General features: G+C 42.2%; 1 protein-coding gene across 10 annotated transcripts in view; it reads left to right on the top strand.

Annotated features, from left to right (window-relative positions):
* TRIM2 (tripartite motif containing 2) overlaps positions 1-23,828 on the top strand; it is a 168,041-nt gene extending 144,213 nt beyond the window's left edge. For 9 of the 10 annotated variants that reach the window (XM_049769600.1, XM_049769598.1, XM_049769605.1 and 6 more), the window contains exons 7-12: positions 9,642-9,745; positions 9,978-10,145; positions 17,426-17,606; positions 18,650-18,720; positions 21,317-21,457; positions 22,153-23,828. In XM_049769600.1, coding sequence (XP_049625557.1) covers positions 9,642-9,745; positions 9,978-10,145; positions 17,426-17,606; positions 18,650-18,720; positions 21,317-21,457; positions 22,153-22,305 — 818 coding nt within the window. In that variant the 3' untranslated portion in view covers positions 22,306-23,828. The remainder of the gene's footprint in view (positions 1-9,641; positions 9,746-9,977; positions 10,146-17,425; positions 17,607-18,649; positions 18,721-21,316; positions 21,458-22,152) is intronic. The other variant, XM_049769602.1, reaches the window with a different exon arrangement.
* Positions 23,829-27,040: the final 3,212 nt, after the last annotated feature.

Here is a 27,040-nt window from a genome sequence, read left to right as displayed (position 1 = left end):
GCAAGGCAAACACCCTACTGCTGTGCCACTGCTCTGGCCCCATCTAAAGGCTTTCCTATCCATAGATAGAACTAAGCAACTAGCTTCCCCTTTTCCCTCTTCTATTAAATCAAGGGAATGGGGGTCCAGAGTGATGGTAGGGGGAAGGTAAAGGAAGGGGTATGTTGGCCTTGCACACATCTGGGTTTGATTCCCAGCATCCCATATGGTGTCCTGATCCCTCCAGGAGTGATTTCTGAATGTAGAACCAGTGTGTCTCCAAAGTAAAGCAAGCAAACAAAAGTCAAGGGAATGAAATGTGCTAAGTGGGTCAAATGTGCTAAATGAGAGACCCTCATGTGCCACCTTTGACTCATATCTCTAGACACGAAGAACTGAGGACAAAGCAGCATATATGATACTGTGGATCATGCTTTTAGTCATTATATCTCCACCATGAGTCTAGGAAAGATATCTTTTTCCCAGGATGCTCCAGCCTCATACTTGAGCTACGGCCCTAGTGCTCAAGCGGAATGGGGAGTCCTGGGTTAGTGTGAGAGAACAGAGTGATAGTAATTTCTCTAGATTTTCAGAGAACACAGACATACTACAGGGCCTGGATTGCTGTCTTGCTTCAAATGTCTTCCTAAGGGGCCGGGGCGGTGGCGAAAGTGTTAGGATATTTGCCTTGCACACGCTAACCTAGGACGGATTGCAGTTCGATTCCCTGGCGTCCCATTTGGTCCCCCAAGCCAGGAGCGATTTCTGGGCACAGAGCCAGGAGTTACCCCTGAGCATCACCAGGTGTGACTCAAGAAGCAACACCCCAAAAAAAAGCAGTGAATGTTCATCCTTTTGAGAGGATTGATGATTGAAGGTAACTGGCTTTGGAGAACTACCTGGACTGTGTTTTGGGGTTTGATTGGGAGTTTTTGTTCATTTATTTAAAATTTGTATTATAATATGTGATTTACCAACTTGTTCCAAATATAGTTGTTTAAGACAGTAAATATGTTATCACCAATCATACCACCAGTGTGACCTTCCCTCCACCAGTGTCCCCAGTTTCCCAGGTACCACCCTAACCTGCCCATTGTTGACACTAACAAATTCACTTTTATATTGTTTGTTACAACACAAAGGCAAATGTAATAATCAAAACTTAGATCAAGGGGCTAGAGCAATAATCCAGCAGATAAAATGCTTGCCTTACATGCAGCCAACCTGGGTTCAAGACCCAGAGTCCCGGGGCCGGGAAGGTGGCGCTAGAGGTAAGGTGTCTGCCTTACAAGCGCTAGCCAAGGAACGGACCGTGGTTCGATCCCCGGCGTCCCATATGGTCGCCCCAACCCAGGGGCGATTTCTGAGCACATAGCCAGGAGTAACCCCTGAGCGTCAAACAGGTGTGGCCCAAAAACCAAAAAAAAAAAAAAAAAAAGACCCAGAGTCCCATATGGTCAGGAGTAATCCCAGAGCATGGATGGATGTGGCCCCAAAACTAAGAAACAACAACAACAACAAAGAAAACAAAGAAACAAACAAAAAACTCAGATCAGGGCCAGGCGGTGGCGCTAGAGGTAAGGTGCCTGCCTTGCCTGTGCTAGCCTAGGACGGACCGCGGTTCGATCCCCCGGTGTCCCATATGGTCCCCCAAGCCAGGAGCGACTTCTGAGCGCATAGCCAGGAGTAACCCCTGAGTGTTACCGGGTGTGGCCCAAAAAACACAAAAAAAAAAAAAAAAAAAAAAAACTCAGATCAATAAGGATCAATTTGAAATCATTGTTAATATATCTTGTGTCTGATAATTTCCTGGGCGGTGGTTTGTGCTCGTGGAGCCTTCTGTGTTACTATTTTGGCTCACTGAGCATGGTGGTCTTCTCTGAAACTTTCCCATCAAATTTCCTGAAATCCTACTGAGCTTTTTATTTTGGGGGGGGTGGTCTTTGTTTTTTGTTTTTTTGCTTTTTGGGCCACACCCGGTGACACTTGGGTTACTCCTGGCTGTGCAATCAGAAATAGCTCCTGGCTTGAAGGACATATGGGATGCTGGGGGATCGAACTGCAGTTCGTCCTAGGTTAGCACTGCAGGGCAAATGCCCTACCACTTGCGCCACCACTCTGGCTCCCCTACTGAGCTTTGAAATTTTGAGATTTAGGATTTCTAGGTCTGGAACAAATGTGGCTTGGCTTGGCATTTTGATAAGGTGGAGCCGGTCATTTCTGTTAGGTGGCTGCTGTGGCTGAGGCAGAAAGGGGAACATGCCCACCTCCATTCTGAGAAGGGTCTGTTTTTGGACACCCTTCTTCTCCCATGCCTGCTCTAAGCAGCCACCCTGCCCTTATGGCAAGGATAACTATCCTTGTTCGATGGCAGCTCCCAGCCGGGGTGGCCCTGCTGTCTGTGCCCCATAGAGCAACCCTTGCTCTACTTCTTAAATGTCCTTCCCTTCCCTGGTTTTCCAGACTTGAGACACTTGATAGTCCCACCTTGAAAACTTAACTCCATGGCCCCTATTGTCACCCTAATACTGTGCTGGGAAACAGACCTGAATGGCTCTAGGGAAGGCACATCCAGCATCAATGGATGCTGTTTCCTTGAGACTCTTCAATGCTTTTTTCTCACAGCCCAGCTAGAGGCAGCTGCTTAGAAGCTGAGTTGGTTTTGTCAAAGACCCAAAAGAAAGCCACAGAATAAAGGAGAGCCAGAAGATGTGGGAGAGAGTGAAAGAATGAAGAGTTGATTGGTGTCCAAGTCTGTCATTCATACCACATACCTGACTGCGCCCTTGAGAAGAATGGGATGAGGTTCCTCTTTGTTCTTGTGGAACAGCCTGTGTGGTTGTCCTTGAAAGGGCATGTCAAGTGCCTCCCTGTGAGTGTGGGGACTTCACAGAAAGAAGGCATGGGGATCGATGCCTCCTCTTCCCTGGCACACCTTCGACATTTTCTTCCCTCAAATCTTGGAAGAGGGAGAGTTAGCAGGCACTGGGGCTTATTATGGGAACATGCTTCTCACTCCTGCAAAACCTCTACCATAGGAAATCCTGCATTTCAAGAGTAGTGAAGCACTTTTTTTTTTATTTTTATTTTTATTTTTTTTTGGTTTTTGGTTTTTGGGCTACACCCGGCGGTGCTCAGGGGTTACTCCTGGCTGTCTGCTCAGAAATAGCTCCTGGCAGGCACGGTGGACCATATGGGACACCGGGATCGAACCAACCATCTTTGGTCCTGGATCGGCTGCTTGCAAGGCAAACACCGCTGTGCTATCTCTCCAGGCCCGTGAAGCACTCTTAATATTTGCATCGTGTTGGGCCCGGAGAGATAGCACAGTGGTGTTTGCCTTGCAAGCAGCCAATCCAGGACCAAAAGGTGGTTGGTTCGAATCCTGGTGTCCCATATGGTCCCCCGTGCCTGCCAGGAGCTATTTCTGAGCAGACAACCACGAGTAACCCCTGAGTACCGCCAGGTGTGACCCAAAAACAAACAAACAAACAAAAATACAAAAAAACATTTGCATCGTGTTAAGAACTGTGCCAGGGTTCAGAATGTAAGAGCAGGCAGGACCAAAGGAACGCACACAAAAGTGAGTGAAACAATTTTTATGCTATGTGAACTTGAGCTGGAGTTTCCTAAAAGAGTTTATGATGAAAACATGATGCATCTTAGTCCAGAGGGCAATCATCCTTAACTCCCAAAACATTCTCTGTGGTCTGATTTGAAAAGGGCCTTATGAGCACAACATGCATTGCATACAGGAGACCCAAGTTCCATTTGTGGCACTGTTTGGTCCCTACTTATTAGCAGTTGTAGCCCAAAAGACAAAACAGAAGAGATTAAAAAAAAAAGAAAAAACAAGAATGTATATATTAGTAAAAATTATATGAGCCTGAGAGATGGCATAGCAGGTAGGGCACTTTCTATGCACATGGCCGACCAGGTCTATTACCCCATATGGTGTCCTGAGCCTGCCAGGAGTCATTTTTGTTGTTTGTTTTTTTGGTTTTTGGGCCACACCTGGTGATGCTCAGGGGTTACTCCTGGCTGTCTGCTCAGAAATAGCTCCTGGCAGGCACGGAGGACCATATGGGACACCGGGATTTGAACCAACCACCTTAGGTCCTGGATCGGCTGTTTGCAAGGCAAACACCGCTGTGCTATCTCCCCACAGGAGTCATTTCTAAGCACAGAATCAGGAGTAACCCTCTGAGTACTCCTGGGTGTGGCACTCCCACACCTAATAAAAGATCATGTAAATAGGAGCCAGAATTTATTCTTGACTCTCTTATTTTTTACATTTTTAAAATGTTTTTAAAGGGGCTGGAGAAATAGCACAGCAGGGAGGGCATTTGCTGATTCTCAGCATCTCATATGGTCCCCCAAACCTGCCAGGAGTGAATTTAGAGCCAGATCCAGGAGTATCCCCTGAGCACCATTGGATGTGGCCCCAAAACTAACAATAACAACAAAAATGTATTTTAAAAAAATGTATCACATAGATGATTATAATTTGTTTCCAAATAAATGAAAGCAAAGATTTTTGAAAAAAGAAAAAATAAGAAATAAAAAGGAAGCAAAAAGAGAAAAAGGAAATAAAAAGGAAGAGAAGAAAGTTTAAAGAAAAGAAAAAGGAAAAAGTACAGTAGCAAGCACATTATTTTTATTTGTTTTGTTTTGGGGCCACACCCAATGGCTTTCAGGAGTTACTTCTGGCTCTGTGCTCAAAAATTACTCTTGACAGACTTAGGGGACCATATGGGATACCAGGGATTGAACCCAGGTTGGCCACGTGCAAGGCAAACACCCTACCATTGTGCTCTGGCCCCAGTAGCGTGCACATTTGTGAAAATTATCGTATCTCCAATGAAGTAATTAATACAATGGCAGAAGGTTTAGTAAGCTCTTGTTAGCTGAATATTCTGTTAAATTAGTGTGTTCTATAGGAATGACAGCATTAAAAAAATGAAGTTATCCAGAGGTTCACTGCACTACTAGTGATACTATGAATTTTAGGGGCATGCCAGGGCTTCTGAAAGAAGGAAGATAAGGAGTGAGGAGGATCTCTCAAATGCCTTGGTGATATATATCATCCCCAGAACTGGCATATCTGAAATTTGGTCAGATTAGTGTACCATAAGCGAATCGTATTGACTCTCTCTTTTTACTGCCTTTATAAGTGCTTAGCTTCAAATTTTTATCTGTAAAGAGGAATGTTAAAGTTTATCCTAAGAACTTAAGATGTGGCTAGAAGGAGTGTGTAAGAGAGTTTATGCATAAGAGAGAGATGATTTCAGGTGCTGGATCAATAGCTCAGTGGGTAAGGTGCTTACCTTGCATGTAGCTGGCATCCCATACAGTCCCCTGAGCACTGCCAGGAGTAATTTGTGAGTACAGAGCCAAGAGTAACTCCTGAGTACTGCTGGATGTGGCCCCAAACAAAACAAGATCAAAAGAGAGTGATGATTTCATTACCCACTTCAATTTCTCATGAGTCAAACAGACTCTCACTTCCTCAGTCATTATTGCTTTCTTCAGCTTCCCATCCATTAAGCAAACACTTTTTGTTTGTTTTTTGGGGTGCGGGGACATTGCACCTAGCAGTGTTCAGAGCTTACTTTTTCTCAATGCTCAGAGATCATTCCTGGTAGTGCTCAGGGAACATGAGTGGTGCCACTGATTCCATTTGGAGTATTTCCCATGCACAGCAAGTGCCTTACTGCCTGTACTATATTCTTGACCCCTTAGCAAATATTTCTTCCATACCTGCTTTGTTAGACCTTCATATGAATCAGCTTCGGCTTCCTGCATAGCACAGATTTACATAATATTCACTTTTACATTTCACCGTAGTGTAGTGAAAAGGGTTGGAGGAAATTTGCAGTCTTTGGCACTGTGTACACTGTTTCACACTAGGGGCTTTTCCCTGATTCCTGTTCTCCTCTGGAATTTGGGTTAAAATGACTAAGGGGAGATACTGGTGCAATAGCACAGTAGGTAGGGCAAATGTATATGGCTGATCCAGGTTTGATATTCAGCATCCCATATAGTCCTCTGAACCTGCCAGGAGTAACCTCTGAGTGCTGATGGGTGTGGCCCAAAAACCAAAATAAATAAATAAATAAATAAATAAATAAATAAATAAATAAATAAATAAATAAAGACTAAGAGGAGCAAAGATGAAAAGATGAGTTGCTACTAGCTTCAAAATCAATTTTCGGCTTCATAGGTTACTTTAACATCTAGGGAATACAAGTTAATTGTTGCCAAATTGTTTTATCATTTCTTTTGAAAGTGGTGTTACTAATTTTACTAGTCACAATGTAATCATCAAATGAATTCTCTTAATCAAAGTAGATAAGAAAGGTTATATAACTTTCAAATGTTTTATGATATATTTTTGTTTGTTTGTTTTGTTTTGTTTTTGTGGCCACACCGGTGATGTTCAGGGATTACTCCTGGCTATGCACTCAGAAACCGCTTCTGGCTTGGGGGACCATATGGGACACCAGGGGATAGAACCTCGGTCCATCCTAGATTAGGGCATGGCAAGGCAGACGCCCTACCACTGCACCACAACTCCAGCCCCTATGATATGTTGGGGTTTTTTTTGTTGTTGTTGTTTTTTGTTTTGGTTTTTTTGGGCCACACCCGTTTGACGCTCAGGGGTTACTCCTGGCTAAGCGCTCAGAAATTGCCCCTGACTTGGGGGGACCATATGGGATGCTGGGGGATCGAACTGCGGTCCTTCCTTGGCTAGCGCTTGCAAGGCAGACACCTTACCTCTAGTGCCACCTCACCGGCCCCCCTATGATGTTTTTATTTGCTATATAAAATTGGTTGGTGCTCTGTATTTACAATACTTGAATGCTTTTCTATATATTGAATAGGATTTTCTAATACTCTTGCAGAGTAAAACCTGATCCAAAATTATTTTTAGATATTACTTGGGGGAGGGGATGGTCTGGAGAGCACAGATATTATATGCTGTTTGGACTATGGGCATTTCAGCATAATCTATCTAGATATTAAGAAATAATTCAAGTGGTAGAATGCATGTCCAGCATATGCAAGGCCCTGAGTTTGATCACCTTCTATGCAACTGATGCAGGTTTGATTGCCAGCACCATATAAGATTCCTCAAGCTCTGTCAGGAGTGAGCACGCTAATGTGACCTCTAACTAAACTAAACCAAGGAAGGAAAAAGAAACATTAGTTGTCTCCCAAGAAACAAGGTGTAAGTTTTCTTTCTTCTTTCAAAGCAAAACAGCAAATCCTGATATGCTTAAAAGGAATTTTTAGGGGGGGGGGTTGGGGTTTGTTTTATTTTGTTTTTAAAAAAGGTAAAAAGATAAGAAAGTTCTTGAAGAACTACTGGTATATCAGAGATACACTATTTGGAAACTGGGCCAATGTGACTTATAGAGAAATTATTGTTTTCATTGTTAGTTTTGGGGCCACACCTGGTGGTATCCAGGGGTTACTCCTAGGCTCAGGAGTATCTCTATTAAGGATACTCCTGAACCAGGAATCACTCCTGGTGGGATATTGGGGATTGAACCTGTGTCAGCTGCATACAAGACAAGCACCCAAACCAGCTGCACCATCCCTGTTGCTCCAAGAGAAAGATTTTTATAATCAAACAGTATAAAGTTCAAATAACAAGGCTTAATTCTTAAAAGTATGTGTTTCCATTGTTTCGCTGTTGGTTTTGGCTTTAGGGCCACACCGGCACAATTCAGTGCTTCTGACTCTATGCTCAGAGATGACTCCTGGCAGTGCTCAGGAGAACTGACCACATGGGGTGCTGAGGATCAAATCTGGGTCAGTCGTATGCAAGGCAATTGTCCTGTACATCTGTACAGACAGATGTACCTCCTCCTTGGAATTTTTGTTTTTAGCATGATTCATGCTCTAGTTGACTCGAGCCAAGAATAAGAATTTTGATCCAGCTCTGTGGTCTTTTGACTAGAGTTCCCACAACTAGGAAAGAGTGACTCCCACTCATTGAAAACTGGATATATAGGGCTGGAGTGGTGACGCAAGCGGTAGGGCATTTATCTTGCATGCGCTGACCTAGGACGGGACACAGTTTGATCCCCCAGCGTCCGTAGGCCCCCCAAGCCAGGAGCAATTTCTCAATGAAGGCCCAGGAGTAACCCCTGAGTGTCACCAGGTATGCCCCAAAAACCAAAAAGAAATAAAGAAGGAAGGGAGGGAGAGAGGGAGGGTGAGAGAGAAGGAGGGAGGGAGGGAAGAGAAAGAGGGAGGGAGGGAGAGAGAAAGAAGAGAGAGAAAGAAAGAAAGAAAGAAAGAAAGAAAGAAAGAAAGAAAGAAAGAAAGAAAGAAAGAAAGAAAGAAAGAGAGAGAGAGAGAAAGAGAGAAAGAGAGAAAGAGAAAGAAAGAGAGAAAGAAGGAAGAAAGAAAGAAAGAAAGAAAGAGAGAGAGAGAGAAAGAGAGAAAGAGAGAGAAAGAAGAAAGAAAGAAGAAAGAAAGAAAGAAAGAAAGAGAGAGAAAGAAAGAAGAAGGAAAGAGAAAAAAAGAAAAAAAAAAAAAAAAAGAAAGAAAGAAAGAAGAGAGAGAGAGAGAGAAAGAGAGAGAGAAAGAGAGAAAGAAAGAAGAAGAAGAAGAGAGAAAGAAAGAAAGAAAGAAAGAAAGAAGAAAGAGAAAGAAAGAAGAAAAGAAAGAAAGAAAGAAAAGAAAGAAAGAAAAAGAGAAAGAAAGAAAGAAAGAGAAAGAGAGAGAGGAAGGAAGGAAGGAAGGAAGGAAGGAAGGAAGGAAGGAAGGAAGGAAGGAAGGAAGGAAGGAAGGAAGGAAGGAAGAAGAAAACTGAACATATAGCCTTCCTCCCTGTCCAAAGGATATCTATATGGAATCCACCTAAGTGACTTGCTTTTGTCACTTGGGGGTGGGGGGCTTACACCCGGCAGAGCTCAGGGGGGTTACTCCTGGCTCTGTACTCAGAAGTTACTCCTGGCAGGCTCAGGGAACCACATGGGATGTCAGAGATTGAATCCGGGTTGACTGCATGCAAGGTCAGTGCCCTATCCACTATGTTATCGCTCTGATCCCTAAATGACTTTCTGCACCTTAAGTTTATACCCTGAACATGATCCCTTTGCCAGTATTATTGACCACCTGCATTCTTGGGTTGTTAATGGAAGCCTGATTTCTTTTCTTTTTTTTTTTTTTTTGCCTCTAAATGGTGCTCAAAAGTTCTGGGACTCCACAAGTGTTTCTTTCTATGACTTTTTTCAAGGGCCAGAGACTGATCTTCTCTAGCCCTGCAGTCCTGGAGATACTAGGCCATGAGGCCTAGTACAAACACAGCAGTGCTTGAGACAACTTGTGGTACCAGAAATTGAATTTGGGTAGGTCATGTACCAGGCATTTGCCTTAACTACTGTACCATCTCCCAGCTCCTGAGGCATTCTTGTTTTGTTTTGGGGCCATATTTGGCTGTGCTCAGGGCTTACTCCTGTCTGTACACTCAGGAATTACTCTTGGCAGTGCCTGGGGAGACCACAGAGGGTGCCAAAGATTAAACTCAGGTCAGCCACATCAAGGCAAGTGTCCTACACTCTGGCCTACTCTCTGGCCCCCTATGATTCTATGTGTTACTTAGCTTCTGAGATCTTATCTTTTGTTTTGTTTTGTTTTGTTTTTAGGTACCAAAGGCAGAAATAAAGGAGAATTTACAAATCTTCAAGGAGTAGCTGCCTCTACTAGTGGGAAGATATTAATTGCAGACAGTAACAATCAGTGTGTGCAGGTATGGGCCTGTTGGAACATCTTTAACTCCTTAGACTGGGTAGTGATCTAGCTGAACTTCTCCTTGTCAGACTTAAGAGGTGCAGAAAGAGCTCATATAGGACCCACATCTTTTTCCTGATAGAATCTATATGTTCTGGCCTATCTGCCACATAGGCTGGTGTCCTTGATTGTTTCTTCCATCCTGATTTCTTTTCACATTCCAATTCCAATGGATATCATTTGTTTCCCAGATCTTTTCCAACGATGGACAGTTCAAAAGCCGTTTTGGCATTCGAGGACGGTCCCCTGGGCAGCTGCAGCGGCCCACTGGTGTGGCTGTTCACCCCAGCGGAGACATCATCATTGCAGATTATGATAATAAGTGGGTTAGCATCTTCTCTTCAGATGGCAAGTTTAAGGTAAGATGAGCTGCCAGTCCCCACTAAGCAGCAGGGAGAAAATACAAGGTCTTCATCTTTTTCTCTTCTGAGCATCAAGAATAAACACCTGACCAAACTCTGCAAAGACATCTTGACTTTTTTTTCCAGGTTTTATTAAGCGAAAGCAACCATGATATCGTCATAAGTTTCCTTTATATTGTAAAATGATTACTTTGTGTGGGTATTTTTTTCTACTTAAATCAAAGTTTGCTGCTGTTCATAGTCCAATAAAATATCAGCAGGTTTCTGGGGCTGCAGCAGTAGCACAGCAAGTAGGGCGTTTGCAGGTAGGTTCAATCCTCAGCATCCCATATGGTTCCAAACATGCCAGGAGCAATTTCTGAGTGCAGAGCCAGGAGTAACCCCTGATCACTTCTGGATATGGCTCAAAACAAACAAAAAATCTCAGCAGGTTTCTTTTCACCTTGGTGTGTGTGTGTGTGTGTGTGTGTGTGTGTGTGTGTGTGTGTGTGTGAGTATGTGATCACGTGTGTGAGACAACATTCCCTGCCAAAGCTCTGACATTAGAACTGACTAGAACCTAGAGTTCTCAGTTTACCCAAATGTATCCTTCTATCTTTTCCTTCCACCCCTTCCCACTTTCTTCGAAATAGAGTCAGATTTATCTGGAGCCTTTTAGGCTTTAAGTCAATTAAAAATAGCTGCCTTGAGAACGGGATTATTAAGAGGCATTATTTCTATTTCCCAAATAAACTACAAGTTATCAGGAAGTAGTTTTTGCTTATAGAAATGTAAGACCTGGTTTCTAATGTGTGAGAAGATGCAAACTTGGGGCTAAGAGATGGTACAGAGGTTAGGGCACATGCCTAGATTGCACCCATCTGGGATCTATTCCTGGCACTGCACAGTCCCCTGTCCCTGCTGGAGGAAGCAAAGGAGAATCAGGCTGGTTCCAGAGATGGGCAAGTTGGATTCCATTTGTTTTGTTTGGGGGCCACATTTGGAAGTGCTCAGGAGTTATTCCTGTCTCTGTACTCAGGAATCACTTCTGGCAGGCTAAGGGACCATATGGGATGCCAGGGGTCAGCCACGGGTTAGCCATCTGCAAGGAAAAGGACTCTCACACTATACTGTTGCTCTGGCTTCGAGTTGGGCTTACTTTAAAGGAGCCTGTTATCAGATACATTTGCTGCCAGCCCAAAATCATCTTGTAAGTCTCCCACCTACCCGCACTGCTTAGCACCAGTGAACAAATTGGTGCAGGAGAGCTGGCACCAGTACTTGGTTTTACAGGTAGGCACAGCCTAGTATGGGTTGGTGCTGACTGGCATGAGTTGGCACTGGTTGGTGTGGGTTGGCAAGAACTGATACTGTTTGGGACTGATTGGCACAGGTGGGCACCAACTGACAAGTGTTTGGCACTGGTTGGTATTGACTGGTGCAGGTTGGCACCTGTGGCCTCATGTTGGCACAAATTAGCACTGATAGATACCTGTTGACACATCCTTGTACTGGCAAGCACTGGTTGATAGATTGGCACAGATAAGCAGAACTTGGTACTGACTGGTGTGACTTGACATATGGGGGCACTGATTGGCATCAGCTGTCTCATGTTGGCACTTGCTGGTATTGACTAGCACCAGTGGACTTGACCTGACTGGCATTGGTTGAAATAAATTGGCATGGAACGGCACTGACTGGCACATTTTTGGTATAAATTGGTGCTGATGGGCGTGGTCAGATGCTACCATACTGCCTTTTTCTCTCCCTGTTCACACCTGATCTCTAGCTTTCTTGTTTGTTTTTGGTTCGGGTTTGTTTGTTTTTGGTCTCTTGGGTCACACTAGCAGCATTCAGGGGTTACTCCTGGCTCTATGCTCAGAAATCACTCCTGGCAGGCTCAAAGGACCATATGGGATGCCCGGATTTGAACCACCGTCCTTCTTCATGCAAGGCAAATGCCTTATCTCCATGCTATCTCTCCAGTCCCCGATCTCTAGCTTCTTACCTTGAAAATCACTTCTGATGGAATCCTCTCCAGATACTTTCCTTAGCTTACCTTATCTTAAATACATGTTGATGGCCCTGTGCTCACACAATACTGTGGACATCACTTTTAATAGTAAAGGCTCTTTAAAGGGAGTGTGCTGCATCTGGTTACCATCATATCCTCAGAACCTGACAGTCCATAGCATATTGCTGGGAGGGGGGGGCTGGGGTGTGACTTAGCAGCAGAGCATGAGCTTTCCACCTGTGAGGCCCTGGGTTTGGTCCCTAGTTTGGCAGAAATCCAGACCCAAAACACTTGGAGTTAACACTTGGAGTGGACTTCAACGAAGACCAACTTACTAGAATTCCAGCTCATCTCTGACAACTGTTTGGCCTGTCTAACTTCCTTGAACCTCATTTACATGTGTTTGCATTTTAAAACATCCATATGACTGGTTTGGGGTTGGGGTAAGGATTGAATGCAATTTTCTGGATTTTACATGAGCCTTGTTAAAAACAGACAATATCTTTGTTTTCACAAAGAATTCGCTATGTGACATGGCTGAACAGTTATGTTGACAGGTTGAACCTCTCTACTTTGAGTGGAACAGTATTTTAACAGTTCAAGAAAATGCAAAAAACTTTCATCGTTCTTTCACTGTGTTGCAGATGAATTTTCAACTGCCCCTAATATTTTACTCCACTAGAAATTTAATGATTTTATCTCAACGATGTGTACACAGTAAAGAGTCACTTGCTTTACAATGTCTTTCTCTTCCTCTTTTATTATTTTTAAATTTTATTTGCTTTAACACCTCCCCACCTTTAACAAAAAGAGAATAAAAACCTTGAAAATATTCCTCTGGTTTGGAGACAGTTATGTTTTATATTCCATCAAGATGATGACTTGCCTGTTTAATTTCAGGAGCTCTTCCTTAAACAGGTATTGAAACAGAGGACTTATCAAACACAGTGAAACACATGACATCTAATATAAAAAAGATAGAATACCTGGGGCCGGAGAGATAGCATGGAGGTAAGGCATTTGCCTTTCATGCAGGAGGTCATTGGTTCGAATCCCGGCACCCCATATGGTCCCCTGTTCCTGCCAGGAGCAATTTCTGAGCCTGGAGCCAGAAATAACCCCTGAGCACTGCCGGGTGTGACCCAAAAAACACACACACACACAAAAAAAGATAGAATACCTAATGAAACAGGACTTTAAATCAAAGAGAGAAAGGATTCATAAGTTTGGCCTTTTTCATTCTGTTACTCTGTGTTTTTTTTTTTTTATTTTTTTTTTTGGGGGGGGTGGTCACACCCAGCAGTTCTCAGGAATTACTTCTGGCTCTGCGCTCAGAAATGGCTCTTGGCAGGTTAGGGAATCATATGGAATGCTGGGAATCAAACCATCACTGTCTGTCCTGGATCGGCCTTGTGCAAGGCAAACACCGTACCATGGTGCTATCTCTTCAGCCCCTGTTACTGGGTTGTTTTATTTTTTCCTGTTTTCTTAGGAGTAAGGAGGAGGACATGAGGGAGAAGGTGAAGAGGGGGAAGGAGGAAAAAAAGGAGGAAAAAAAGCCTGTTACTGTTTTTTTTTTATATTATTTTTGTTATATTATTAGATACCCTTCATAGGAGAACTGAGTTCTGTTTGGTTTTTTTGTTTCGTTTTGTTTTGGTTTTTGGGTCACACCCGGCAGCGCTCAAGGGTTACTCCTAGCTCTATGCTCAGAAATTGCCCCTAGCAGGCACAGAGGACCATATGTGATGCCAGGATTCGAACCACCGTCCTTCTGCAAGAAAGGCAAATGCCTTACCTCCATGTTATCTCTCCGGGCCCCCTGAGTTCTGTTTTGTTTTGGGGCCACACTCAGGGGTACTCCTGGCTCTTTGCTCAGAAATCACTCCTGTTAGGCTCAGGGGACCATATGGAATGCTGAGAATTGAACCTGGGTCAGCTGCATGCAAGGTAAACTTCCTACTGCACTTGTCCCAAGGAGAACTGAGTTTTTTTGTTTTTGTTTTTGTTTTGTGGTTTTTGGGTCACACCTGGCAGTGCTCAGGGGTTCTTCCTGGCTCCAGGCTCAGAAATTGCTCCTGGCAGGCACGGGGCACCATATGGGACGCAGGGATTCGAACCAATGACCTCCTGCATGAAAGGCAAACGCCTTACCTCCATTCTATCTCTCCACCCCGGAGAACTGAGCTCTAATAATTCTAATTATAATAAAAAATAATTAGAATAAACACTAACGAACACTATGCCCCCTAGTGATTTGGGAGAATGAATATAATATTTCAGTATGCTCCCTGCTCCACTTTGGTTTTTGTTTATTATTTGCTATAGGTGTTTATCAAAACTCAAATCGTAGAAGAACAGCAAATAAAAACACCTTGGTGTATAATGGGAGCTCCTCCAATGTAAGCTCTACCATCAGCAGGGACATTTTTTTCTCTGATGCAATTCAGTAAAACAAATCAGGTTAGCACAAAAATAAACCTGTAATATAAGTTCACCTTGCATTATCCATAATATTTCTATGGATATGTCATATTATCTCTTCATTTTTATTTTTATCACCCAACTTCTTAGCCCTGATTTTTATATTCTCCTGCTTCCTTTAATTCTCCCATCTTCCTTCTGATTTTATATCTTTCCTTGAGGTACTTTATGACCCCAGAACAGAGTTCTCTGACCATCATATTCTAAAACAGCTCATCTCTTCCCTCTTTTAGGCCCGATTTGTTTTTTTGCTTTTTGTTTTTGTTTTTGTTTTTGGGTTACACCTGGCAGCACTCAGGGGTTACTTCTGGCTCCATGCTCAGAAATCGCTCCTGGCAGGCTTGGGGGACCATATGGAATGCCGGGATTCCAACCAATGACCTTCTGCATGAAAGGCAAATGCCTTACCTCCATGCTATTTCTCCGGCTCCAGGCCCTATTTGTTAAGTGCTTTTGTTTAAGTGTTCCAAAGCCAGTGTTAAGGGGCTGGAGAGATAGCATGGAGGTAGGGTGTTTGCCTTGCATGCAGAAGAATGATGGCTCAAATCCTGACATTCCATATGGTCCTCAGAGCCTGCCAGGAGTGATTTCTGAGCATAGAGCTAGGAGGAACCCCTGAGTGCTGCCAGGTCTGACCCAAGAGGGGAAAAAAAGCCAGTGTTTAAATATTTTTGCTTTCTGGGCCAAAGTGATGGTACAGTGGTTAGGGTGTTTGCCTTGCACACAGCTGACCCAGGTTTCATCCCCAGCATCTCATACGGTACTCCAAACACCACCAGGAGTAAGTCCTGAATGCAGAGCTAGGAGTAACACCTAAGCACTGCAGATATAACCCCCCCAAACACACACACACACACACACACACACACACACACACACACACATTTGTTTTCTGTTCTGTTCAAGAAGAGATCAGGCATAATATGACCATTCTGGGGCCAGAGAGATAGCATGGAGGTAAGGCGTTTGCCTTTCATGCAGAAGGACGGTGGTTCGAATCTCAGCATCCTATATGGTCCCTCGAGCCTGCCAGGAGCGATTTCTGAGCATAGAGCCAGGAGTAACCCCTGAGCACTGCTGGGTGTGGCCAAAAAACAAAAACAAAAAAAAAATAGTAATAATAATAATATGACCATTCTTATTTCCCTGGGGAAATTTAGTGGTGCTAAGCCAGAAGTGATGAAAGGAAGTGGATGTAAAGAGATTCTGGGTCAACATTTACGTTTTTTCTTTTAGAACTGCACTACTTCTCACCCTGTGATTTATTTTGTTTATTCTACCTAATTATCATCTACTTGGTATTATCAAACTGAGTCATAAGCAGTGTTTTAATGATAGGTAGTAAATCCTCTTTTAATAGTGAGTGCCCCCTTCCTTCTGATCTCTGCTGATATATTCCCATTCAGACTGCAGAAAGAGTTTCTTTACAAGCTATTGTGTTAGGGTTTCTTTGATCTCTGGGCTACATTGCAGAACTGGACTCAGAACTATACAGCAGAATCCCTTGAATGTGTCCCATTATGTTTGTCCTAATTAAGTCTGTGACTTTGTTCTAAAGAGATCATGCATGACTTTCAGTCATTTATAAACATCTAGGAGTAAGTGGTCATTTCCCATCATGGTAAGGTCCCTGTCTCTTTCTCTGCACATTTCTCATATCCTCTGTAGAAGGAAGTTAATCCTGCATGTCGTGGCTGTCAGGTATATCTGGTGGAAAGAGGACAAGTATCTGTGCCCCTGGGACTGTGCATGGCCTTTGCTTTTATCCATTAGATTCTTCACAACCAAAGAGCTGCTCCAGTTGCCATCATTTTGTAGATGAGAAAACTGAAGTTTAAACTGATGGGGAAAAGGATGAGTTTTGCTCTAAAATTTTGATCTGTGGCAACTATAAGAACTATAGTGTCCTCTAAGGAATCAAGAAACCAGATGGTTATAATTTAGGTTTTTTTCTTTTTTTTTAAATACTAGATAGGAAGATTTATTTGGTTTTATACAGGTTGAGTTCAAGGTGATACAACATGTGAAGCAGTTCTGGTTCAAGATGGGGATTTGAGAATGTATACTTAGAAATCAAAGTCCATGGTGCTCTGAAAACTTAGATTTTAGAAGTTTGTGAAGTTACAAGTTCAGTCTGACAGCTCTGGGCAACATGAGGCTGGAGAGATAGCCCCTCAGGAACATTCTTGGTTCCCTTAAGAAATAAGGTTTTCGAAGCCGGAGCGGTGGCGCAAGCAGTAAGGCATTTGCCTTGTTCATGCTAGCCTAGGATGGACTGTGGTTCGATCCTCCTGCATCCCATATGGTACCCCAAGCCAGGAGCGATTTCTGAGCGCATAGCCAGGAGTAGTCCCTGAACATCACAGGGTGTGGCTCAAATAAAAAATAATAAAGTTTTCGGGGCCCAAGAGATAGCACAGCGGTAGGGTGTTTGCCTTGCATTCGGCAGAGCCAGGACAGACCTGAGTTCTATTCCCAGCATCCATATGGTGTCCCCCACCCCCCCAATCTGCCAGGAGTAACTAACACCTGAGTACCGCCTGATGTGGCCCCAAAACAAAAGAAAATAAAGTTTTCCTATAAATTGCAGGGAATAGCAGTGGTAAAAAAAAAAAAAAAAAAAAAAAAAAAAAAAAAAAAAAAACAATGTTCCAAGACTCAGAATCCTTGTGGCATCTAAGGAACTGTGCTTCTGCTGGGATATTCAAGTGCAACCTCATCTAGGAAATGGGTGCAAGTCTTGTCTAAATATTCAGTCTTTTATGTTTCTTTCTTTCTTGTGCTTTTTTCCCATTAACAGACAAAAATTGGATCTGGAAAACTGATGGGTCCCAAAGGAGTGTCTGTGGACCGCAACGGGCACATTATTGTGGTGGATAATAAGGCGTGCTGCGTGTTTATCTTCCAACCCAATGGGAAGATAGTCACCAGGTTTGGTAGCCGAGGAAATGGGGACAGGCAGTTTGCAGGTACACTTGATGGTAATACGTAAACCCCCTTTTCTATGCCTCTTCTGCTCACATATGCATGAAGTCGGAGCATGCTGCAGACGCCTCCTCCCCAGTGTGTTTGCTGGCTCCGGGAAAGATACTGGGGAAGGGCTCTATGCTAAAGCATGGTCGGTGCTGTGGGTAACTGCCCCCTCTCTGGAAGTGGGTCTATGGGCCTGGGTGGGTTTTATTGGGGCAACTTAAAGCCCCAAAGTCCAGTCTCTCTATGTTAAGATCAGATAAGAGAGGTATTTTAAAATATTCTTTTAAACAAAATATAGAATCATGGAGTGACTCCTGCTCCCCCTCCTGAGCTAACTTCTGAGCACTTCCATGGGATAATCATTTTTACTTTGCCAGGTGACTGTACTAGTTTAGGTATTTGCTGAGCACAGGAAGGAAGGAAAGTGTCCTTGACTTTTCTTTCCAGTGCACCGTTTTGCAGCCGCAGCTTCTTTTGTTTTTACATCTGCAAATAGAGGCTGAAAACCATTGATTATATTTTCTTTTTGAAAAGATGCTTTGGGCCCTTAGTTTGCATCATCTTTTTGCTTTGTCTCCTGTTCTGCCAGGTTCTGAAGGTCACCCCAAATTATAAAGTGGGTGTTTTCTGCTAATTAAAAAAAAATAGATGACATCCCGGAGTCTTTTTTCCCCAGTGCTAAGAATTCCCATGCTTTTCCTGGAAGGAAGCAGAGGTCATTACAAAGATGAGCACTGGGGGAAGCTGGCAGATGTGACCTATAGATGGTGGCGCGGAGAATGAATTCTGATGCTTCTAGCTCATTCCACCTCATCTGGGCTGCCAAGCTCTTTGCCATACCTGGAGGGACTTGGAGTAACAGGTCACAGTGTAGAACTGTTGAGAACATCAGTGGAGCCCACATCGACCTGTGGGGCTCTCAGGGAGACTGAATTGTATTCTTTGTTCTTGCTTCAAAGACTAGGCTAATCTATTAAGTTTTATAATTGCTATGCTCTCATTTTTGTTGCTGTGGTTTTTACTTTTTCCCTCTTCCCCGTCTTTATTGCAGGTCCCCATTTTGCAGCTGTAAATAGCAATAATGAGATTATTATTACAGATTTCCATAATCATTCTGTCAAGGTACTCTCAATTATTAATTGTGAATGAATTTTTTCATGGAAGTAACAGTGGTTAATAAGAGTATAAATGATTGAGTTTCTGGGATATGATTATACTAGACCATATCCACCACCAAAGTGCTAATATCCCTCCACCATTGTCCCCATTCTCTCTTTCTCTCTCTCATTCTCTCTCTCCTTCTCTTTCTCTCTCCCTCTCGCACTCTCACTCTCTCACTCTCTTGCTCTCTCTCCATTTCTGGTAACTCAATTCTTTTGTCAAATTCTAAGGCATCACATATGAATAAAATCACGCAGTATTTAGAAACAACCCAAATGCCCAGTGACTGTGAGTAGATAAAGAAGTTGTAACTGTTTTATTTATTTGAACTCAGTTTTCCTATTCAAGAAGACCAATTCTTTGGGGGTTTTCTCTTTCCTCTGTGGTCACCAGAAAATACTCATGGTCTAACTGGGTTCTGGTTTTCTGTGTAATGAGGCTGACAACCTGTTCTAGATCCAAGTCACTTCTTTTAGTAAATATTAATTCCTTAGCTCCTTCAGACTATATTTTCTTTTCATTATAAAGGTGAGATTAAACTTGGCAATCTCCTTATTCCAAAATGAAGTGGAAATCCTTGAGCCACTAGGATTGTGCCAAGAAAAATTGACTGACTTGGAGAGAAACACAAACTAAAAGGTTATTCACAGGCCTAGAAAAGAGAAAGATCAGAGAGTAATAGACAAATATTCCCATGGGTCTTTAAACCTAGAATAATTTGGGCTAAGTGATAATACAGCAAGCAGTGTGCTTGCCTTGTAAGCAGCTGGCCCAGGTTTGATTCTTGGCACCTCCATGTGATCCCCCACGACCTTCTACTAGTGACTCCTTTATACAGGTATGTCATGAACTCAGGAAGTGACCATAACTCCTCACTGTCAAGTAAGATTAACTATAACAAAAAGATGTGCCTCATTTTCTTCTTGTACTTACAAGAGACATTTTAATATTTTGTAAGTAGAAATGGCAATAAAGGGGGCTGGGCGGTGGCACAAGAGGTAAGGTGCCTGCCTTGCCTGCACTAGCCTTGGACGGACCACAGTTCGATCCCCCGGCGTCCCATATGGTCCCCCAAGCCAGGAGCAACTTCTGAGCGCATAGCCAGCAGTAACCCCTGAGCGTTACTGGGTGTGGCCCAAAAACCAAAAAAAAAAAAAAAAGAAAAGAAAAGAAATGGCAATAAAGTAGTCTGAGAGTCGATACTTTTTGTTTGTTTTTGTTTGTTTTTGTGTCACACCCAGCATCGCTCAGGGGTTACTCCTAGCTCTGTGCTCAGAAATCACTCCTGGCAGGCACGGGGGGGGGGGGGGGGGGGGGGGGGACCACATGAAATGCCGAGATTCAAATCACTTTCGAACCTGGATAGGCTGCTTGCAAGGCAAACGCCTTACCGCTGTGCTATTTCTCCGGCCCCCTCAGAAGCAATTCTTAAAATTGGATCTGGGGGGCCCGGAGAGATAGCACAGTGGCGTTTGCCTTCAAAGCAGCCGATCCAGGACCAAAGGTGGTTGGTTCGAATCCCGGTGTCTCATATGGTCCCCCGTGCCTGCCAGGAGCTATTTCTGAGCAGACAGCCAGGAGTAACCCCTGAGCAATGCCAGGTGTGGCCCAAAAACCAAAAAAAAAAAAAAAAAAAAATTTTATCTGGGCTATTTAAATTTAATACACCCTCTTTTTGCCCCCTGCACTTCACACAGTCTATCTCTAGTTTGTTAACTGTTTGACCTAAAATACATTTACATCAGTCTATAAGCCACTTTCTCATTCCTCACCCCCTTGTCTAGCCTAACAAAAAACTGATTCAACTTTGATTGATCACCTATTCTGTAAGAAACCCAACATCTGAGGCCTGAAAGATATTAAAGTGATAGGACATTTATCTTGAATATGACTGACCCTTCTTAGATCCCAGGTTTCCCAAGCTCATCAGGAGTGATCCTTGAGCATGGAACCTGGTTTAAGCCCTGAGCACCACTGAGTATGGTCAAAAAAAAACAAAAAAAAAAACAAAACAAAAAGCCAGGAAATGCAGTGTCCATTCTTGAAACTTAGCTATTTAAAAGCAGAAAGAATATTCCTGAAAATTCTAGCTGTTTACTCATACTACCTTATATTTGTTTATATGTCATCACTTATAAGGAGTATATTTTATATAAGTATTTAATAACCAGATATGCACCAGAAAGACCTGATAAATCTTGTATATACAGTAGATTGGGAAACCATAGTAACATAGAAGTCTAGATTGTACTTTTTTTTTTGGGGGGGGGGGGCCTCATCCAGCGGTGCTCAGGGGTTACTCCTGGCTGTCTGCTCAGAAATAGCTCCTGGCAGGCACGGGGGACCATATGGGACACCGGGATTTGAACCAACCACCTTTGGTCCTGGATTGGCCGCTTGCAAGGCAAACGCTGCTGTGCTATCTCTCCGGGCCCTAGATTGTACTTTTTTTAAAGAATGTCTATATCCTGGGTGTTATGCTAGGGAAATATTTTTTTTAATTCATAATGTTGCACCATTGTTTAAAGCTTAAGCAATATTAAAATCTTCCATACAGGTATTTAACCAGGAAGGAGAATTCATGTTGAAGTTTGGCTCAAATGGAGAAGGGAATGGACAGTTCAACGCACCCACTGGGGTTGCTGTGGACTCAAATGGAAACATCATTGTAGCTGACTGGGGGAACAGCAGGATCCAGGTTAGTGCAAATGCTGATTTTTTACTTGGAGTTGATTGGGTTTGGTTGAAGGTAACTCTGGGCCATATCCTAAACAAGTGCTTTCCAAACTTTGTTGGTTAAGTCATAAAACCATAAATAATATCAGCAGAAATATCAGACTAAGGAAGCTGGAGTAGAAAAACCTCAACACGTGGGTAGAAGACATATGTCACATGTGTGAGGCCCTGAGTTTAAAAAACAGAAGAGATGTTGATACTGGAAGGAGTGGAATACTTACAAATACTAGTCATTTATTTTTATTTATTTATTTATTTATTTGGTTTTGGGGCTCAGGGGTTACTCCTGGCTCAGAAATAGCTCCTGGCAGGCACAGGGAACCATATGGGACACCGGGATTCGAACCAACCACCTTTGGTCCTGGATCGGCTGCTTGCAAGGCAAATGCCGCTGTGCTATCTCTCTGGGCCCTAGTCATTTATTTTTCAAGCACCATCAAGGAAGGTCATTCCTATTAAACATAACCATATGATATATGACTCTGGGGCATAGAGAAAGGGAAGAGAAAAAGTTAAGTAATGGAGAAAAGGCTTTGGTATGTATGCACAGGATAGTGGCCTATGTGAATCTTGGGATAACATCCTGATTTTATATCAAACACTAGCTTGGGTTTTCTGATTGGGGCTATTCCTGCAGCAATTTGTTGTTTTTCACAGGTCTTTGATGGAAGCGGATCATTCCTGTCCTACATCAACACGTCGGCTGATCCACTTTATGGCCCCCAAGGCCTTGCTTTGACTTCAGATGGCCATGTGGTCGTGGCTGACTCTGGAAATCACTGTTTCAAGGTTTACCGGTACTTACAGTAAATTGGGAACCAGGCAACTTTTGGCACAGGTCTTGCACTATAACTGGAATGGATTTCTCCACGCGGGACCAGATGATACTAGACTTTCCATGCTAGAAGGAAATATCAGTAAACTTTCCAAGATTATTTCTGAATGTAACATCTTCCAAAATGGAGTATCTCAATATCCTAAAGGTTATATACCTTTAGAGTTTAAAGCAAAAAATAAAATCCTTCTGCTGATTCTATGGAAACCACTGTTGTACCCCTGTGAACTATGGCTGGTACAGGGTTTTATGTAGTTTAATTAATTTTGCAAATTGAGCAGGCATTAAAGAAAAAACAAACAGAATATTTCAAGGTATTTGTTCATCCTGTGAACAATAGCTTTTGCGCAGAGCTTCCAGAAGATAAAACGAAAACAATATCTCTTCTAGTTCTGTACTTGATTGATCTGCATCACAAGACCCATGGGATGGTCTAGCCTCACTTTTCTAGTAGGTATTATTCTCGTGACATTTTTTGGTTATCAGTAACTACTCTAAATGACTTTAGGGGAAAAACAGACTGGCAAAATCCTCCCAGCTCTGATTAACAGGCCTTTTGAGTTTCACCCTTAAGAATCAATGCAAAAATTTCCATCCTTTCTGGATTAGAGCATAAATCGTTTTTGTCAGTTCTTTGTACCTTCTTTTTCCTGTTCACCTGCTATCCGCTTTCCAAAAAAGGGAAAACGTACATATTCAGGGAAACCTGAAATTCTTAAAGCTTTGAAAAGCATATTGCAATCCTAACTTACCTTTTGGTCCACAAACAGCACCATTGGCTCTGAATGTAATCCAGAAAAAAACTAGTCATGTTTTCTGTGCTATGTTCTCATCTGTGTCTCTCTTCTTCCACTTCATGAAAGCGAAAGCTTTACCTCCTGTAAAATGTCAGCACATGGATTAGGACACCGAATCGTAGGACAGAGCCAGATGGCACTCTTTGGAGGACGGATTGGTGTCAACCAAAGGCTTGTGATTAATGGTTTCCCCTTAAAAAACAAATGTTACCAAAGTTGTGTTAACTCGAAAATGTTACAGATAAGGGCATGTTATGGTTATTTATCATTGTTTAATGAATAATAGAGGCATTAGAGGATTATGCATACATGATTAGGGTAAGGTAGGATGTATTATATATATAAACAGATATATATAGCTGAACCTTTGGTGTATTGAACTAGGCAGCACTCTGAAAGACAGAAGCATGGTCCAGCCTTTCTCAGCACAGACTTTACTGTGTGGTAAAGCTGTCCCAATACAAGCCCGAAAACAAATTTTACGGTCGCCACTTTCCAGAAATAATGGCCACAGTTGACTTTTACTCAGAAAACAGCCTTCTTTGCTTCCAAAATATTCACAACAAAAAAACCAAAACAGGCCAAAAGAAAAGGCTGAACTCAAGTTACACTTTATCTGCGCTAAATAGAAATGCATTTAGCCAATGTCATTGATACTGTATAATAAAATGTGGTTTAATTCCACTTTAATTTTCTACTCAGTTCTACCAAATAGGATGTCATGTTTGGCATTTTCGATAATGACTTTCAAATCTTCTTCACTGAAAGCACCTTAGAACTGTTCTATTAGGAAATGTTTCTTCATCTGTAGAATGATAATGAATACCGGGTATATTGCTTATCATTTATAATTCGGTCACTCTTGCACAGGACTATTTAAAATTTAGAGGGGAAATCTGGCTTCTTCTAGTTGTCTGTTAAATTGCCCACCTGTGGGGGGAAAAATAACATTTTTCAGGAAGACATACATATAAGTTAAGTAAATTTTTAGGTCTTATTTTCAAAACAGTTAAAAGCATTCAATAACATTTTCAGAATGTTAAGCTAAAACACTCTTTTCTAATGTCAGTGAAATGACTCTGAATTTACTCATTCATATTTAGTGAGTGCCCTCTAGGTGCCAGATAAAAAGACAGAAATTCTGTTCCTGGCTAACTTTCTGCCTAAGAGATAAACTAACATTTTATTATTTTCTGCTTTGGTGGCCAGGCCTGGTAGTTTGTGGATTTCTTTCCTGCCAGTGTTCAGGGCTCTCTGCAGTGACGGCTTTGAACCAAGGCTCCTGCATGTGAAGCATGCGCTCTACCTGGTCAGCTACTTCCCTGACCCTAAACTAGACTCTTGATCACTCCTAGACTGTTTCAGAGAAAACTTTTTAAATGGTTTCATTAAAGGCTTTTTTTTTTTCCACATGTAAAAAAAATGACTTCCTATTTGGATTCCTTTACAGACTACTAATCTTTTGATTATGTAAAGGGGATTTTTAGCACAGTGTTTAAATTGTGTTTTGTAAATGGAAAAAAGTAACGAACCATCATAACATCTTAGGCTGAATATCTCTAGACACTGGAATGAAACTAGATACTTGGATTGTAGTACCAACTTGCTCTGGTTACTCAACCCAATCCTATAATCCCTCCCCTCAAATATATAATTATATGTGTTTAAAGTATAGATGATATTTGGGTACATAAGTATATTTACTGTATATCTTGGTAAGTATATTTGGGGGAAGGGAAAGTGCTGCTGTTAGGCTAGACAAGATTTAAAGGAAAATTGGTCCATTCTGTGGAAAATGGTTTCCGGTCAACTGAGAAGGGTATGAAAATAAGTGACTTTTGTTTTTCTGGGCTCCCATTATTGTTTGCATTCTCTTTGTCAAGTGTACAGAATCTGTCAGACATTCATGATAAGTAGCACTGAAAAATTACCCATTCAAATTCCCTGTGGGCACTTCTGGCAAAATATTGCCAGTTAGAATGTAAAGGTCAGTGACTGCGTTCTCTCCTCAGAAGACCTCCCCTGCTGGACACGGGGAGGTGGCTGGTCACTTGACCATCCAGAAATACAAACTAAAAAAGCCTTTATGACTGCTCATCTTTTTTCTTTTAATGGTATCTAGTATTTTTTTAAATCAAATTCTAGTCTCCAGTAACGATACAAGTCCCCAAATTTCCTGATTTTAATATTTGGCTTGATTTAAAACAAATATTACAAGTCCATGCAACTGGAATACACTTGCTTCTGCTACTAAGTATACAGGGTATTTCGTATCACGAAGCTAACTGGAACTGCAGCACACTAGCAGGCATCTCTGGGTGGTGCGTTGATGTTTTGGTCATACATACGCATTGAGTTCTTTGGAAGAAACAGCAACTGAATGGCAGATAACCTGCGAAGTACTTCCACTGGGAAAATCTTGCTGAACACGTGGATCTCTGTAGCCTCTCTGCTCAACCACTTCTGAAAAGGGAGGACTCTTTAGTTTAACCATTTAAAAACAAGGCATTACCAGGTAGAACAAAATCAGTGTTGCGGCAAATGCTTCAGACTCATAAAACTCGAAAGTTGGAATACGGTCGCAGGCTGTAAATGTTGCAGGGTTTTAAACTTTACAATTATTTTACTATTTTTGATAACTAGGAATCTAGTATTGCCATAAAGGAAACTAAGTGCCCATTAAAGATTTGTTTGGTATAAATGAATAATTTTTTTATTTTGTTTTAAAAGACAGTAAGCTACAAATCATGATGTTAATCTTAAATTTCCTGAAGGTGAATCGTGTGGCAGTGATCGTGTGATATGTTTGTGGAGAATGTGTGAAAGCTATAACTGTTCTAAAATAAAGACATTGGCTATGTTGTTCTAATGAATGTACAGCACCTCCATTAAGTTTCGAAAGCAACACAGCCTTAACCTCAATGCGTTTGCTTTATGACATGGGAATGTTTCATCATCAATAGAGTGTATTCTTGTAATGGAATTCTTTATATCATTCTCAATTCTCTAGCCTTTCAGGCTTAGGTATGAAAATGAAGGGGTTTGCTTCCTTTTCTTTCCTTTTTAGATTTTGTACATTCCATCTTTATAGATCTGATCTGTTTCATACTTTTTGTGTATAGAATACTAAGTCTCATGCTGACACTGGTACTTATATATTCTCATCATGTGTTCTTTTATGAATCAAACTGCTGACTGCTTATTTAAAGAAAAGAATGAATGCTGTGCATCAAAGTGTTTGTACGTTCGTAGCTACATACGTATCACAGTATTTTGGATGCTTTAGTCTACAATAAAAATTTAAATTAATTCTGTCTTGAAGGAGGAGAAACAAGACTCATGTGTATATCTTTATCATGCACAAAAATCCCAAATCATTATAATAAAGCTTGTTTTCTCCATTTCCAGGGTGAATGCTTATTTATGTAGTGGATTTTTCTTTTTTCCTTGAAAAGGAAAATGAGGGCTGAGAGATAGCATGGAGGTAGGACATTTGCCTTGCATGCAGAAGGACGTTGGTTCAAATCCCAGCATCCCATATGGTCCCTAGAGCCTGTCAGGAGCAATTTCTGAGGATAGAGCCAGGAATAATCCCTGAGCGCTGCCGGGTGTGACCCAAAAACCAAACCAAAAAAAGAAAGGAAAATGAGGGAATGTTATGGGGAAGCCAATTAAACCTCAACTGAGTTGTTTATTCTAGTGAGAAAACAAACAATAAAATATTTTTTTTTTTTTTTTTGGTTTTTGGGCCACACCCATTTGACGCTCAGGGGTTACTCCTGGCTATGCGCTCAGAAATCGCCCCTGGCTTGGGGGGACCGTATGGGACGCCGGGGGATCGAACCGCGGTCCTTCCTTGGCTAGCGCTCGCAAGGCAGACACCTTACCTCCAGCGCCACCTACCCGGCCCAAT

Source organism: Suncus etruscus, chromosome 3, assembly GCF_024139225.1.
Source record: "Suncus etruscus isolate mSunEtr1 chromosome 3, mSunEtr1.pri.cur, whole genome shotgun sequence".
Classification (NCBI taxonomy): Eukaryota; Metazoa; Chordata; class Mammalia; order Eulipotyphla; family Soricidae; genus Suncus; species Suncus etruscus.
This window is presented reverse-complemented; position numbering and strand designations above follow the sequence as displayed.